Source organism: Triturus cristatus, chromosome 8 (assembly GCF_964204655.1).
Source record: "Triturus cristatus chromosome 8, aTriCri1.1, whole genome shotgun sequence".
Lineage (NCBI taxonomy): Eukaryota > Metazoa > Chordata > Amphibia > Caudata > Salamandridae > Triturus > Triturus cristatus.
In genome coordinates this window covers 156141787-156158842 of record NC_140591.1, presented here as the reverse complement: position 1 = coordinate 156158842, position 17056 = coordinate 156141787, and the positions used below count along the sequence as shown (strand labels likewise).

Here is a 17056-nt window from a genome sequence, read left to right as displayed (position 1 = left end):
TTCATTATTGTGTATGTAGGTCAACTCGTTTTGCATCAGATTTGTCTGTATGGAGAAAAGCGGAGCACGAGTAACAATTTTCATCAAATTAATTCAGGCTTTAAGAATAGATGTCCGTCTACTCCACAGTGGCATTGTATGGATGTGAAAGCAGCGGAGGTGAAAGGATATTGTGTTGTAGCTCATGAACGCCTCAAGCACAACTGTATTCAAAATGCCTCATACTAACAATTCAGAAGAGGATGTAAGTACAGGTTGGAAGTACCCAAATGTTGCAAATAAGGGTTCGGAAACAGTAGCATTACAAATTAGAATTCATACACTGTGTGTACCATTGTAGTACAAAGCGGGATTCGTGGGGTGTCAAAAAAAAGAAAATAACTCACTCGAATAAAAAGAATGGATAGAAACACAATAGTATTTGTATGTCATTATTTTCTTTGTGGTGCTGCTGTATTTGGCATGTAAATGCTAAACAGAATTTGCCGTACCAAGCAGGCCTGGTCGATGGAGAGAGTGGTTACAGTTTTAACTTCATTGCAACATTAATTGCCTTAGCTCAAAAGCACGAGGTGAGGGCATGATTGGGAGAGAGTAACACTTTTTTAATAAAAACCATACAGGAAAAGAAGGGAAGTAGAGTAGAGGGAGAAAGGGATACAGAATGCCCCCTCGTTAAAAAAAGAAAAGCATTGACGTTTGCAACAAATTAGGTTTCAGGTACCATTGGAATACAAACTATGTTTCGGGTACCACTGGAATACAAACTAGGATTCAGGAACCATTGGAATACAAACTAGGATCCAGGTATCAATGAAATACAAACTAAGATTCAGGTACCATTGGAATACAAACTTTGATTCGGGTACCACTGGAATACAAACTTTGATTCGGGTACCACTGGAATACAAACTTTGATTCGGGTACCACTGGAATACAAACTAGGATCCAGGTATCATTGGAATACAAACTAGGATTCATTTACCATTGGAATGCAAACTATGATTCAGGTATCATTGGAATACAATCGACGATCCAGGTACAATTGGAATACAAGCTACGATTCAGGTACAGTTGCAATACAACCTAGGATCCAGGCACCATTGGAAAACAAGGATCCATGTACCATTGGTATACAAGGATCTATATACCACTGAAATCCAAACTAGGATCTAGGTATCGTTGGAATACAAACTAGGATACAGGTATCGTTGTAATACAAACTATGATTCGGGTATTATTGGAACACATACTAGGATCCAGGTACCATTGGAATACAAACTAGGATTCAGGTACCATTGGAATACAAACTAGGATTCAGGTACCGTTAGAATGCAAACTAGGATCCAGGACTCAGTGGTCTCCAACCTTTTTACTAATAAGAGCTACTTATGTTAGATGAAAATCATCCCGAGCTACTAACATTATTAGTGTTTTAATAGTGTTGTAATAGTGAAAAAATCATTCAAGATTACATTACTGGCCACCATATATAAAATTAACAGCTGGGATCCTGGCGGTGCATCAGACAAGGTTACCAGCAGTTACCAGCAGTAATGCAAACAAGCATTTGCAATGCAAAAGGTCTCGCATTTACGTGAGTTTAAGCTATTGGCATTGTAAATGACAAAGCATTTTATTTATGTTTTCAAAGCCAAAACATAAATAAAAGGCATTGTCATTTTCAATGCCAATAGCTCAAACTCGCGTACATGTGAGACCTATTACATTGCAAATGCTTGTTTGGCTGTTTTTGGCCCTGATTTATAGTCTGCTGGGACAGTTTATACTGCTGATTTCCCTGATAATAAAACAAACATTGACTGCAACAAGCTCAAATCCATGCAGTCTACCATACCGTGCTAAATACATATACAGCGTGTCTTTATAGGTAAAAACCGCCACAATTTCAAACGTGGGCCACTTTTTAAGCGTTTTCACTATTTTGGTGCCAGGGTCCCAGTCCGACCCTGCTGGAGGTCAAGGGAAAACAGACGGATGCAGGCCTCTCACCCTATTCAGCCCAAAAGACAGCTGAGCGCACACACATTTCCAGAAGTCACATGCATAATATATTGTAGCATAAACATTAAGCTCCCCTATGCGCATCCTTACATTTTAAAATATTTCACGAGTTTATTTTCAGAACTGTCTGTGAAATCCGAGGCTTTTTAGTCATTATGTATTTAGAAACTGAGCACCAATAGGCTGCAGCCTTTTATCCAGAAATCTTGTTAGAACTACCTGTGTATCCATCACTCCCATGCACATTACAGAAAATGTTTGGGCTATCTCTGATAGTTCCCCACAGAACAGTGATGATAGCACAGCACAGAGTTTAGAAGGGATCCCTTAGGGGGCCAGCCCAAAAGGATCTAGTGCCCATCTGCAGCAGTCCCCCCAAAGCCTGTTGTGATTAAAATGCCATTTTAAGCCATGAAGGTGCAGTTTGTGGTGCACCTTAGTTGTCAAATGGCTCCATGCAACTGGGGCAGCACGTTCCTAACAAGACTTTCATTAAAAAAAGGGCATTCTGGGATTTGTAGTACCCATTTGTATTTAAGATATATGGGCACCGCGCTCCGATGTAAACTCGCGCTCTGATTTAGGGTCTGCTGAACGGCATTTTGTCAGTGCCCCAATGCAAACAAAAAAGTGCGTCGGGAGCAATAAGCGGGAGAATGTCACGCCGCCGATAAAAGATCAAATCCCGGCGGGCGTGGCTAAAAGGAGACAGGGTGGCAACAAGCAGCGATTGACATGCCTTGCATGCAATCATTGCACTGCCTTCAGCATGATTTGTGACGCCAAACGACGTGCACGAATCAACACTGAAGGTGGAGCTGGGACGAGGCTTCTCGGAATCTTATTGATTCCAAGAAGCCTCGTAAGACGAGGGCAGCGCATGCGCTGCTTACGTCACACGAGACCTAAAAAGGATTTAGTCCATTTTGAATGCTTCTACATGTAAAAGCTATGGTTGCAATGCCCCTAGCACCAAGGTAATAACTCAGTTATGTCTTCCTAAGTCCACATGATATATCACTCAAATATCAGCTTTTAATATTTTTTGGGAAATGTATCTGTTTGTCAAACTAGGATCCAGGTATCGTTGGAATACAAACTATGAGTCAGGTCTGTAATTGTAATGTATGTACTATAGAAAAATAAACTAGGATTCAAGCAGCATAGACTTAGGGTTCTGGAATCATAAAACTAAAATCTAGTTTTAGGTACCATAGTAGTACATTCTTGTACTTAGCAGGAAAGTTCAGATATGTTAACAATACAAATGCACAACAACAAGAAAATCTAGCATTCAGGTGCAGTAGTACAAAGGATGCACCGTGCCTCCAACAGATGGTCTCGGTCACTTAAGTTCCTGTTGTACTAAAGTGGCGGACACGTTTGGTGCTTAAAGCTCCAAGAGCGGACTTTTCACTGAGCTTGAGAAGGTTTTGTTGCTTAGCGAGTAATTTCCCGGAACTGGATTTTAACTGCAAATCTCAGTGAAATCAAGGCATTAGTCCAAAGTCTTGCTGAAATGAAAAGGAATGGCCATTCTCCCTCAAAATGGATGCCAGTCAGAGGCGCAACTAGAGCCAAATTTCGGGGGGGGCTAAGAAAAAATTTCGGGGGGGGCTGAATCTTTTAAGCCATAGGCAGAGTGGAGCTGCAGGGGCTCTTAGAAGGGGTGAAACAACAGCGAGGCCTCATTAACATGCAAAGATGGAACTTTGCTTATGCCGAATTATAATACTTGAAACCAAATATCTGCTTTTTTAAGTTCACAAGCATTTCAGAAGTATTCGAGGAAATCTACCGCACCAGTAGTTCAAGTTCAAGTTCAAATAACTTTATTCGATTGTAATCCTTACAATCATAAAAGCACATTTCATAAACATACAGTCATAAACACATTTCTTAAACATACAGTTAAAAACAAAACATCCAATTCATTTATGAGACAAATAATTTGCATACACATTATAAAGCAAGAGTAACAGGCAGAATAGACAAGTTAAAAATATAAATAATTATACCAAGTGTTAGACCTGTCAGCCCTTTGGGTGGTCCCTCCTCATCATTATTTATTTTGTCCCACTTTTGCCTCAAACCCTGTTTGAATTTTTCCTTTTTGGGAACCACCAGACTTTTTCGTGTTGCTGCAGATTCAGGGAGCCATTTTAGCTACCCCTGAAACTTCTGTCTGGAGGCCTGAAGCACAAAATGGTGGCCACCTGTGACATCACCAGCATCCACTGGAACCTACCAGCACCTTCCAGAACATTCCAGAACCCTGTGACAGTTGGAGGCGGTTTAGAATGTTGGGAAGCTAAGAGAGAGAGTTGGCAGTTGGAGCTGGCAGTTGGCACCTGACTGGTGAAGAGTGAGCAGCACAAACGTGAAGGAGGAAGGAGTGAAGCAGCAGGGGTGGAAACTTGTGCCTGGAGTGGGGTCCATAAACCCACCCTTGATACTAGTCCCTACTGACGGAGCCCAGCCTAGAGCCCTGTGTGGGAAGAAGTCAGAAAAACCATCCTAAGGACCTGGACAGCAGGAACAGGCCTTAGAAACAAGAGAACAGCAAGATCCTGACCTGGAAGCTGGTTTCCCTGAAGTCCGACGTCGAGTAGCCTAAGACCTGGAGCCCGAGGTGGAGAAGCGGCGCTGACTGGAAGAGCAGACGTCGTACCCGGAGCCGCCAGAGGTCGAGAGAGGGCGCCGTCAGAGGTCGTGAGGAATACCAGAGGTCGAGGAGGAAGTCACCCGAGGTCGAGTGAGCGGCGTCATCGGAGGAGTGAAGTCCGCCCTCCGGAGTCGTCGGAGACCGAGGTGAAGGGTAACGGAGGTCGGGAGTGAGGATCGCACTCCGGAGTCGCCGGAACCTGTGAGAATCGTGCCGGAGGTCGGGAGTGGAGGTCGCACTCCGGAGTCGCCGGAAACCTGTGAGGAGCACCGGAGGTCGGGAGTGAGGATCGCACTCCGGAGCCGCCGGAAGTCGACATCGAGGCAAGGCCGGCCGACGTCATCGAAGCCGAGGTCGCCATCGGACCGGAGCCGCCCGAAGTCGACATCGAGTAAGACTGCCCGACGCCATCGAATCGGAGGCCGAGATCGAACCGAGGCCGCTGACGTCGAGACCGGAGCCGCCGCCGGCGTCGTCAAAGAACTGACATTGTGCCGAGGCCGCCGACATCGAGCTGGAACCGCCTCACGGCATCGACCCGACTCCAGCGGCGTCGGAGCATCAGAAAAAGGGCAGTAAGTGGAGTAGAGGGCGCCTAAGGCCCTGTGGAGACCTGAGAGACTGCTCTAAGGGGCTAGGGAGGTGCTGGAACCAACCTGACTGTGCCAGGGGTGAACTGGGACTAATCTAGAGAAGTTGTGTGGAGAGAGAGAGCCAGGTCTCTGGTATTTCCCCCCTTTATCTACCTCAGTTTAGGCCTCAGCCTTGACCAAGCCAGGGAGTAGACACCCCCAAGCCTTCCACATCCCCACAAGCTGTGCCTGGGCCAGATCAGCCCTTAGGAATTCAAAAGTGATCTGAATCCATGAGTGTCACTATCAGCTTTTAAGTATTTATTAGGGGCACTGTATTTATTGTATTTAACCTATTTATTGTTCCACTGTATTTATTGGTCCACAGTATTTATTGATGCACAATATTTATTGGTTACAGTATTTATTGCCTCAGAATATTTAATTGCCTGTCTGTATTGCACTTTTATTTATGCCTTCAGTATTTATGATCACCCCTATTTATTGAATCATTAAGCCAGTATTTATTTGTCCTGCACTTTCTAAAAAGTTTGTATATTGTGATTGTTATTTATTTTCTCCAATCAGCAACTAAGAGAAAAAGCAGATAAAGAAAGTTATTTTCATAATTTTTACGGTGTAGAGTCGTTTTTGGAACGGATGCACGCATGGTTATTGTTTGGGTATGTTGTATGCTTAGCACGGAGCCTGATTCCTGACCACTCGAGCCAAGCTACCACAGTGTGTCCGGAAGACCACCACCAACCCTTCTAGTGTGGGAGTGGGTTTTCCAACATAAATTGGTGTTCAGTGGTGGGATAGAGCTGTGCCTACGCATACTCAACAATAACTGTGGGTAGTCCATAGGCCTACACCGGGAGTTTTCTCAAGAGCGGCCTTCCTAATTGTGGGTTTTTGTTTTCCAAATTTACTCTGGTGGTGGGAGGAGGTATTATTAAAGGTACCCCCCTGCATAGTTGCTGCACAAAACCTGTCCTCTAACCTGAGTGGGCAAGATGGAGTTTGTACTAGAAAATCTAGAAACGTACACTGTGGCCCAACTCAGGGAGTTTTGCCAGCGGGAGGGGGTGTACTGTCCCCCAGGAGCAAAGAAGGGTGCACTCCAAACCAGCTTAAGGGCTTGGGGGGAGGCACGCCGAGAAAGCAAGGCTGAGGAGGAAGACAGGGATGGAGAGCCTGACCCCGAGGGGGCTGAGATGTACCAACCTGAGGTGGGGAACCTGTCAGCAGGGCCCAGAACCATTTCTAGGAAGGGCAGCAGTGCCTCTAGCGGTGGCTTGTCTGAGGTGGAGTTAACAGACCGGAGGGAGAAAAGACAGCTCACATGGGACTTAGCAAGGCTGGAGAAGGAGAAGGAGGAGCAGAGGATGGCCCATGAATTACGACTGAAAGAAATAGATCTTCAGATCTTGAGAATCGGGGCACAACCTGTTCCTAATGGTGGCAGCCAAACCCAAGAGATCACCAGGGAACCTAAACCATACCTGCCAAAGGACATAGTAGCTAGCTATGGAATGGGCGACGATATCGCCAAGTGGCTAGCGGCCTATGAGGTCTCGTTGAGGGCCCATGGGGTTCCAGAGAAGTACTGGGGAGGGGGATTGTACAAGTACATGCCTCCAGCTGGTAGGGATGCTTTATTGGCCCTCGAGGAGGATGAGCAGACCCACTACCCCACCATGAAACTGGCGCTCATCAGAAAGTTTGGACTAACACCTGAAAAGTACAGACAGAAGTTCAGGGGTAGTCACAAACTGGGCACGCAGAATTGGGTGGACTTCCTGGACTATGCAAAGAAGGCACTTGAAGGTTGGATTCAGGGCAGTGAAGTGAGGAACTACAAGGGGTTGTTTGACCTAGTACTGAAGGAACACCTGCTCGAGAAATGTTTCCCTGAACTGCGGCAACACCTGGTGGATAGCAAGCTGACCAGTCCCCGGAAGCTTGCTGAGGAGGCGGACATTTGGGCTAGTACCCGGGTGTCCACAAGGGGGACTGGAGGGGATACTCAAAAGGCCGGACAGGGCACCCCCCAGAAGAAAGAGGGAGGGGAAAAGAAAAAGGAGTTCTCCAAAGGCCCCCAAAATAACTTCCAAGGGAAGGGAACAGGATTCACCCCTAAGGCTAACCCGCCCAGAAACCCTAATCCTGGCCAGAGTCAGCAGCCAAGGGTTGTCCATTGCTATGAGTGCGGTGGCGTTGGACACTATAAAGGAGATCCGAAGTGCTTGAAACGACCACCCCCTCCCACTGGAGGAAAGACCCCCGGAGTAGCTAGTGTAGTGCTCGGGGAGGAGATGCCCTTAACTAAGGGAAGGGAGTGGGCGGGTGTCACTTTAGTGTCCCTGGGAGAACGGGAGATGGTTCCTAAGATCCAGGTGCCCGCAAATACCGCAAAGTATGGGCAATGGGTCACCATCAACGGCCAAAGAGGGGAGGCTCTGAGAGACACAGGAGCCAGTATGACTATGGTGCGTAGCCAACTGGTGTCTCCAGAGCAGGTAATTCCCGATGTACTCCACCCAGCCGCGATGGCTGACGGCAGAACAGGCCACTATCCAGTGGCCGAGGTTCCCTTTGAATGGGGGGGGGTTGCAGGTTCACTTCGAGTTGCCGTAAGCCCTGCCGTGCCAGTCGATTGTCTGCTGGGGAATGACATGGAGCACAACGCTTGGAAGGAGGTGGAATACCGGACTCACACCGAGATGCTGGGTACACCTGACTGGGCCTGTGTTAGCACAAGGTCCACGACTACCCGAAGAGGGAGTTCATTTCGGCTGGAGCCTGGAACAAAGGCCCAGCCAGCTGCCAGTCAAGGGAAGAACCGAGGACGGGAGGAGCCTGCCTCGGCGTCCCCACCCCGTAGGACGGATAGGCCACCGGAGGTGGTGGACCAGGAGTCTGCGGTGGGGGACGTTACCAACCTGGAGGACCTACCCATCCCGGCCGAGTGGCACGTGGAGGGAGGCCCGTCCAGGGAGGAATTCTGCCAGGGCCAGAGGGAGTGCCCTACCCTTGAGGGGCTGAGGCGACAGGCCGAAGCCCAGGCAGCAGGGAACGTTGAAGGGAACTACAGTGTTTACTGGGAGGATGGCCTCCTCTACAGTGAACCCAAGGCACCCCTACACGGATCGTCACGAGCCTTGGTAGTCCCTCAACGTTATCGAGCCTTCCTTCTGGAGTTGGCTCACGAGATACCATTGGCAGGACACCTGGGGCAAGACAAGACCTTCGCCCGTCTTGTCCCACACTTTTATTGGCCTCAGATGAAAGTGTCGTCCGATACCTACTGCCGGACATGTGTGTCTTGCCAAGCCAGTGGGAAAACAGGGGTGAAGCTGAAAGCTCCCCTGGAACCCCTTCCTGTCGTTAGCACCCCCTTTGAAAGGGTGGGCATCGACATTGTGGGTCCGTTAGATCCACCAACTACAGCTGGTCACAGGTTTATCCTGGTTCTGGTGGATCATGCCACACGGTACCCAGAGGCAATACCTCTGAGGACCATAACAGCACCTGTTGTGGCTAGGGCCCTGATGGGAATCTTTACCCGAGTGGGTTTTCCCAAGGAAGTTGTGTCCGACAGGGGGACCAACTTCATGTCAGCGTACATGCGGGCAATGTGGAAGGAGTGTGGAGTGACATACCGGTTCACCACTCCTTACCACCCCCAGACCAATGGTCTGGTGGAGAGGTTTAACAAAACCTTGAAGGGCATGATCAGAAGTCTGCCTGAAAGCCTGCGGAGGAAATGGGACGTCCTCCTACCCTGTTTACTTTTTTCCTACAGGGAAGTGCCACAGAAGGGAGTGGGCTTCAGCCCCTTCGAGCTTCTGTATGGGCACCCTGTACGTGGCCCTCTCAACCTGGTGAGAGACGGATGGGAAAGAACTCCCAGAAAGCTTCCCCAGGATGTGGTGAGCTACATGCTGGCCTTCCGGAGCCAAATGGCTAAGTTGTGGAAGCAAGCTTCTGACAACTTGGAAGCCAGCCAAGCAGTGATGAAGGCGTGGTATGACCACAATGCTCACCCGGTGGAGTTGGAGCCTGGCCAGAAGGTGTGGGTGATCGAACCAGGAGAGCTTAGTGCCCTCCAGGATCGCTGGTCAGGACCCTTTGAGGTGTTGGAGAAGAAGGGTAAGGCTACCTACTTGGTGGACCTGAAGACCCCTCGTCAGCCCCTGCGGGTGCTGCATGCCAACCGCCTCAAACCCCACCATGAGAGGCCCGAAGTCATCTTGATGATGGTGACTGACGGAGGAGAGGACGTGGAAAGCGAGCCTCTCCCTGATCTGTTTGCGTCTCAAGAGAAGGATGGGTCGGTGGAAGGAGTGATTCTCTCCCCATCTCTAACTCCTGAACAGCAGGAGGACTGTCGCCAGGTCCTGGGGCAGTACTCCTCGTTGTTCTCCCTTGTCCCGGGTAGGACTCACCTGTGCGTCCATGACGTGGACACAGGAGACAGCCCACCTGTGAAGTCCAAGATCTACCGGATGTCAGACAAGGTGAAGGCCAGCATTCATAGTGAAGTCACTAAGATGCTGGAGCTAGGAGTGATCGAACCTTCTAGCAGCCCCTGGTCCAGTCCGGTGGTGTTAGTACCAAAAGCTGCACCACCGGGTGCCCAACCAGAACTGAGGTTCTGTGTGGACTATCGGGGACTGAATTCAGTGACCAAAACTGATGCTCATCCGATCCCTAGGGCGGATGAATTGATTGACCGGCTGGGAGCTGCCCAATATCTAAGTACCTTTGACCTTACTTCTGGGTACTGGCAGATCTCTTTGACTGATGGAGCAAGGGAAAGGTCAGCCTTCTCCACGCCCAATGGCCACTACCAGTTCTGTGTGATGCCCTTTGGGCTCAAGAACGCACCTGCCACGTTTCAGCGCCTGGTAAACCAGATCCTCACCGGAATGGAGAGTTTCTCTGATGCTTATCTGGATGACATAGCCGTCTTCAGTAACAGCTGGGAGGATCACTTGCGTCACCTGCAAGCTGTTCTCCAGGCCCTGAGACAAGCTGGATTGACGATCAAGGCCAGCAAGTGCCAGATCGGGCAGGGGTCGGTAGTGTACCTTGGACACTTGGTGGGTAGGGGAGCGGTGCAACCCCTCCAGGCGAAGATCGAGGCCATCATGGCCTGGGAACCCCCCAAGACTCAGACTGAGGTCCGAGCATTTTTGGGCCTCACGGGATACTACCGTCGCTTCGTGAAGGGATACGGTACCATCGTAGCCCCCCTCACGGAGCTCACGTCCAAGAAACAACCTCGACGGGTAGTCTGGACGGAGGCTTGTCAGCAAGCCTTTGAGAAATTGAAGAAAGCCATGTGCGAGGCCCCGGTCTTAAGGGCCCCAGACTTTTCCAAGGAGTGCATTGTCCAGACGGATGCATCAGAACATGGCATTGGGGCAGTGTTATCGCAACTCAACGAAGAGGGTCTGGATCAACCCGTGGTCTTCCTATCCCGGAGACTACTTCCCAGGGAACAGAAGTGGAGTGCAATAGAGCGTGAAGCCTTTGCAGTGGTATGGGCTCTGAAGAAGTTGCGGCCATACCTGTTTGGCTCGCACTTCCTTGTTCAGACCGACCACAGACCCCTTCGTTGGCTGATGCAAATGAAGGGGGAGAATCCCAAGTTGTTGAGGTGGTCTATTTCCCTACAGGGAATGGACTTTCAGGTGGAACATCGGCCTGGAGTGGACCACGCCAATGCTGACGGTCTCTCAAGGTATTTCCGCCTTAGTGATGAGAACTCCCAAGGGGTTGGGTAGCTCTCCCCACTTTCAGCTGGGGGGGGACGCGTGTTAGACCTGTCAGCCCTTTGGGTGGTCCCTCCTCATCATTATTTATTTTGTCCCACTTTTGCCTCAAACCCTGTTTGAATTTTTCCTTTTTGGGAACCACCAGACTTTTTCGTGTTGCTGCAGATTCAGGGAGCCATTTTAGCTACCCCTGAAACTTCTGTCTGGAGGCCTGAAGCACAAAATGGTGGCCACCTGTGACATCACCAGCATCCACTGGAACCTACCAGCACCTTCCAGAACATTCCAGAACCCTGTGACAGTTGGAGGCGGTTTAGAATGTTGGGAAGCTAAGAGAGAGAGTTGGCAGTTGGAGCTGGCAGTTGGCACCTGACTGGTGAAGAGTGAGCAGCACAAACGTGAAGGAGGAAGGAGTGAAGCAGCAGGGGTGGAAACTTGTGCCTGGAGTGGGGTCCATAAACCCACCCTTGATACTAGTCCCTACTGACGGAGCCCAGCCTAGAGCCCTGTGTGGGAAGAAGTCAGAAAAACCATCCTAAGGACCTGGACAGCAGGAACAGGCCTTAGAAACAAGAGAACAGCAAGATCCTGACCTGGAAGCTGGTTTCCCTGAAGTCCGACGTCGAGTAGCCTAAGACCTGGAGCCCGAGGTGGAGAAGCGGCGCTGACTGGAAGAGCAGACGTCGTACCCGGAGCCGCCAGAGGTCGAGAGAGGGCGCCGTCAGAGGTCGTGAGGAATACCAGAGGTCGAGGAGGAAGTCACCCGAGGTCGAGTGAGCGGCGTCATCGGAGGAGTGAAGTCCGCCCTCCGGAGTCGTCGGAGACCGAGGTGAAGGGTAACGGAGGTCGGGAGTGAGGATCGCACTCCGGAGTCGCCGGAACCTGTGAGAATCATGCCGGAGGTCGGGAGTGGAGGTCGCACTCCGGAGTCGCCGGAAACCTGTGAGGAGCACCGGAGGTCGGGAGTGAGGATCGCACTCCGGAGCCGCCGGAAGTCGACATCGAGGCAAGGCCGGCCGACGTCATCGAAGCCGGGGTCGCCATCGGACCGGAGCCGCCCGAAGTCGACATCGAGTAAGACTGCCCGACGCCATCGAATCGGAGGCCGAGATCGAACCGAGGCCGCTGACGTCGAGACCGGAGCCGCCGCCGGCGTCGTCAAAGAACTGACATTGTGCCGAGGCCGCCGACATCGAGCTGGAACCGCCTCACGGCATCGACCCGACTCCAGCGGCGTCGGAGCATCAGAAAAAGGGCAGTAAGTGGAGTAGAGGGCGCCTAAGGCCCTGTGGAGACCTGAGAGACTGCTCTAAGGGGCTAGGGAGGTGCTGGTACCAACCTGACTGTGCCAGGGGTGAACTGGGACTAATCTAGAGAAGTTGTGTGGAGAGAGAGAGCCAGGTCTCTGGTATTTCCCCCCTTTATCTACCTCAGTTTAGGCCTCAGCCTTGACCAAGCCAGGGAGTAGACACCCCCAAGCCTTCCACATCCCCACAAGCTGTGCCTGGGCCAGATCAGCCCTTAGGAATTCAAAAGTGATCTGAATCCATGAGTGTCACTGTCAGCTTTTAAGTATTTATTAGGGGCACTGTATTTATTGTATTTAACCTATTTATTGTTCCACTGTATTTATTGGTCCACAGTATTTATTGATGCACAATATTTATTGGTTACAGTATTTATTGCCTCAGAATATTTAATTGCCTGTCTGTATTGCACTTTTATTTATGCCTTCAGTATTTATGATCACCCCTATTTATTGAATCATTAAGCCAGTATTTATTTGTCCTGCACTTTCTAAAAAGTTTGTATATTGTGATTGTTATTTATTTTCTCCAATCAGCAACTAAGAGAAAAAGCAGATAAAGAAAGTTATTTTCATAATTTTTACGGTGTAGAGTCGTTTTTGGAACGGATGCACGCATGGTTATTGTTTGGGTATGTTGTATGCTTAGCACGGAGCCTGATTCCTGACCACTCGAGCCAAGCTACCACAGTGTGTCCGGAAGACCACCACCAACCCTTCTAGTGTGGGAGTGGGTTTTCCAACACCAAGTTAAAAAGATTAAAAAGTACAACGATGTTAGCAGCATAATTATCCCTCCATACTTTTCCTGAAGGTAATAGCTAATTTCAAAAAACTGCATACAAATAGGGTGCAGTCACAATTCAGGTGTTGAAGGTAGTAAAGTGCTGGTTTGATCTGTGTAAATTTTAGATCTTTTAGGCAAGGCTTTAAATATAGTCTCCGAGGTACTGTATAATAAGGACAGATCAATAAAAAGTGCGCCAAATCTTGCGGAGACTTCCCGTCGCAGCCGCAAGCAGGCAACACTTGGCCTCGATGGGCCCCTCTTGGTACCGCTGGTAAGAGGTGAAACAGATCAAAACGGAACCTTGTCAATAAATAACGATCGTAGCCATGATAGATACGGTTCCATTTGTAGACATGTTCTAAGTCGGACGTGTTTCCTAACACTGTCTTTCAAAAGCTCACCCTCTTCCCTGGCGAAATACCTAGTTGTCATAAATGTTTTTTTCACGAAGGTAACATCTGCTTTAGTTATGGTGTTTGGGGTTGAGAACAGGTCCGGCCGTCCCATTTCAGTTAGTCGGTCGTTAATATACTTCAACCACGGGACCTTGAGCCTACCGTCCCAGGTTAAAGCTTCTTTTAATATATCATGGGTGAGAGGTATATCGTTGTTTAGCCAGGAGTTCAACCAACATAATAGGGGATTTGCTGCTATTTTATCGCTAAGAAAGGGTACACCTAACTCCTCGTGAACCGAGAAGTTTCCGGTTCCCCTTGGCAGCTTCAAAACCTTCTTTAAAAAGTTATTTTCTACAACCTCCAGATCTCGCGTCTGGCTATAGCCCCAGAGCTCGCTGCCATACCGCACCAGTAGATTTGTTTGACTACGAAAATGCATATATATTTGCACATGCAGCACTGTTATTGATACAACCGAAGCACTTTGGAAGGTCTCAGCCTTAAATCCCCTTCGATGTTTCTAGCCTGTCTTCTTCCAGCGGATTAATCCACTTTTCTTTTCCTGCTCCATTCTGTGTCTCTGTCTCTTCTCTCAGTATTTATCTTAATAAAGGGCCAAACATGAGAATTTTCCTCTCATTCTGAGCTGTTCTCCGTTTTACTTTTTCACAAAAATAAAGATAAACTTTTTTTTCCTTAAATATTAATTACAGTTGTACATCACACTGCATCACCCAGTGTGTAGTAATTGTATAGCTATTCAATCCCTGGCGGTAAAACAACCAGGATATTGTGCTGCATAGCTAAACATTATAAGGCCCCAAAAGCGAGACCGATTTGCATTCCAAATGCTTGTTAATATGTGAGCTTGCTGGAGTAACTGTTCCATTTTAGGACAAATGTTGTTAGACAACTGCAATTTGTAATAATATAATGGTGATTTTTTCAGGATAGGATTACAGGGTCTTAAATCAAATTGATAAGCCCCATGCAGAGGTTTAGAGAAAATATTGGTTGAATTGGACCACGTATGGACTGTGTCCTGGTGTCATTTTACACACGGATGTTCTGGTGCCCTGGAGGTCTTGTCATTTAGTGCAAGGTTTTCATATATGCACAGAGGCTATTCATTGTCTAGTTTGTATGCTGTTTGAATTAGATCAAAGAAATTAAATATTTCCCATATTAACATCGCCTTCGAAGACGCCAGCGCTATTGAGAACACACACTCTATACACAAGGAGTTTCTAAATGTACATAATATTTAAATAATACTGTTCTATAAGTCAGTGTTTACAATGTTCTTTTCTTTTCTTTATTTAGGATACAAGACTTTGCTGAAAGGCATCTCTGGAAGGTTTGGCAGCAGTGAACTTGTAGCAATCATGGGACCCTCAGGAGCAGGAAAATCCACGCTCATGAACATCCTGGCGGGCTACAGGTCAGGACAGCAGATCTGGGGCCTTCATCGTGGCCAAATGAATGACAATATGTTGTGTCTTTCCATTGCTCGGGTGTGCTGCCTGTCAAGGCCATGGCAGCTTGAAGTAGTCTATTTTATTGAAATGCATATGCAACAACAACAACATTTTAACTGCTGATGTATTCTGCTTTCTGTTTGGAGGCTTAAGAACTGATATAAAAGTCCCAGTGCCAATCACTAATCGCTTTTGCGTGGGCATCAGTTTTAGTTTGCAATCATGATAATATGTTGGATTTGCATCTATTTATTGCACACAATATAAAGATGCGCAGACACAGACTTTACAGAGCATTAAATATGCCTGCCCTTTGTGAAAATGTATTTATTGTGAATTATTTTAATGTTTATGTCAGTTCGCCCCATACAACCAAATTATCCTTCATCTTTGGTCTTCATTCCACCACTCTCTTCTTTGAGGGTACGTGTAACTCTCCTAATGCAATCTGTTCAGCAGGGAGTCCCTTTTAAAATCACTCGTATTATTATTATTATGAAGGAGAATACACCTACGTACACATAAACTGCTCATCAATAAGGGGAAAGAGGGCTTTATTAAAGACACTACATGATTGTTCTTCTTTTAAAGAGTTATATGGTTTGTAAGCAGGAAATATGGAAAATGATTTAATAGAGCAAACTTTTAAGTAGACAAAAATGTTATTATACACTTCCATATCTCATTTACCATACCACATCTAACCTATTATACTTAACCAAATGCACCTATCAACTGTGTCCTGCATTCCTCATCTACTGCACCTAAACTACCAAACCTATCAAATTTACCTGTCATACCTAACTTACATCACTAACGTACCATACCAACTTTTTATACTTAACCTAAATGCCTAACCGATCTACCATATCTACCTACCATACCTAACCTGTCCTACCTAACATCACTAACTTACCATATCAACCTGTTATACTTAACCTAAATGCCTAACCGATCTACCATATCTACCTACCATACCTAACCTGTCATACCTAACTAACATCACTAACTTACCATACCAACCTGTTATACCTAACCTGAATACCTAACCAATCTACCATATCTACCTACCATACCTAACCTGTCATACCTACCTACCCTTCTCAACTGAGTTTAATTACGCACAGCACCTAGCTTACCAAAACTTCCATACCTACTGTACCTACTCTATCATCCCTAACCTACAGACCTATCTTCTATAACTACCAAACCTACAACTGTTCCGACCCACCAACTATCTGTACTTACATACCACACCCACCACGCCTGCCTACCATACCAACCATACTTATCCCACTTTATTCTATCTAAAATACCTACTACAGCTGGTTTACCATACATTCCTTATCAATCATACCCTCAATCCATGCCTAACTTATCATACTTGTGTGCCTCCTTATCTGCCTAACAAAAGTACAGTGCTTTCATACCTTACCTGCCATAACTTGAATGCCTAAAGTATCTAATGTTCTATACCTTGCATACCATACCTACCTATCTGCTGTACATCCATAGTATACCTAACATACCTATCTAACCTAACCTACCATGCCACCACACTTCCATTACCTCCGCACCAAGCAGTGCATTTATTGTATACTTACTCATAGGTGGAGATTTTGTGAAAAAGGTAAATTATCCCTATGGAATCTCTTGCAAGGCCATACATTCCTGCAGTCTGCTATGGCATACACCTATGTTTAATTCAAGGAACGACCGCCGCTGCCATCAGCACAAAAGTGGTGATTCCAGCTTTTCAAGTACATGAAAATGTGAATACCATTGCTTCTTTAGAAATAGTGAGGCGTATTGCCTTTGCTAATGTTTGCTTTTTCTGTAAATATCATAATTTCTTTTCTCATGTCTGATTATTTCATTTCAGAGAGACTGGCATGAAGGGATCTGTCTTAATCAATGGGCAGCCTCGCGACTTGCGATCTTTCCGGAAGGTGTCCTGCTACATCATGCAGGATGACATGCTGCTTCCACACCTCACCGTGCAGGAGGCCATGATGGTAAGAGGCCAACCCTAGGCT

General features: G+C 47.4%; 1 protein-coding gene across 2 annotated transcripts in view; it reads left to right on the top strand.

Annotated features, from left to right (window-relative positions):
• The window catches only part of ABCG1 (ATP binding cassette subfamily G member 1), a 159572-nt gene that overhangs the window by 75670 nt on the left and 66846 nt on the right, over positions 1-17056 (top strand). For both annotated transcript variants that reach the window (XM_085621212.1, XM_085621213.1), the window contains exons 3-4: positions 14866-14983; positions 16903-17035. In XM_085621212.1, the coding sequence (XP_085477338.1) occupies positions 14866-14983; positions 16903-17035 (251 nt within the window). The remainder of the gene's footprint in view (positions 1-14865; positions 14984-16902; positions 17036-17056) is intronic.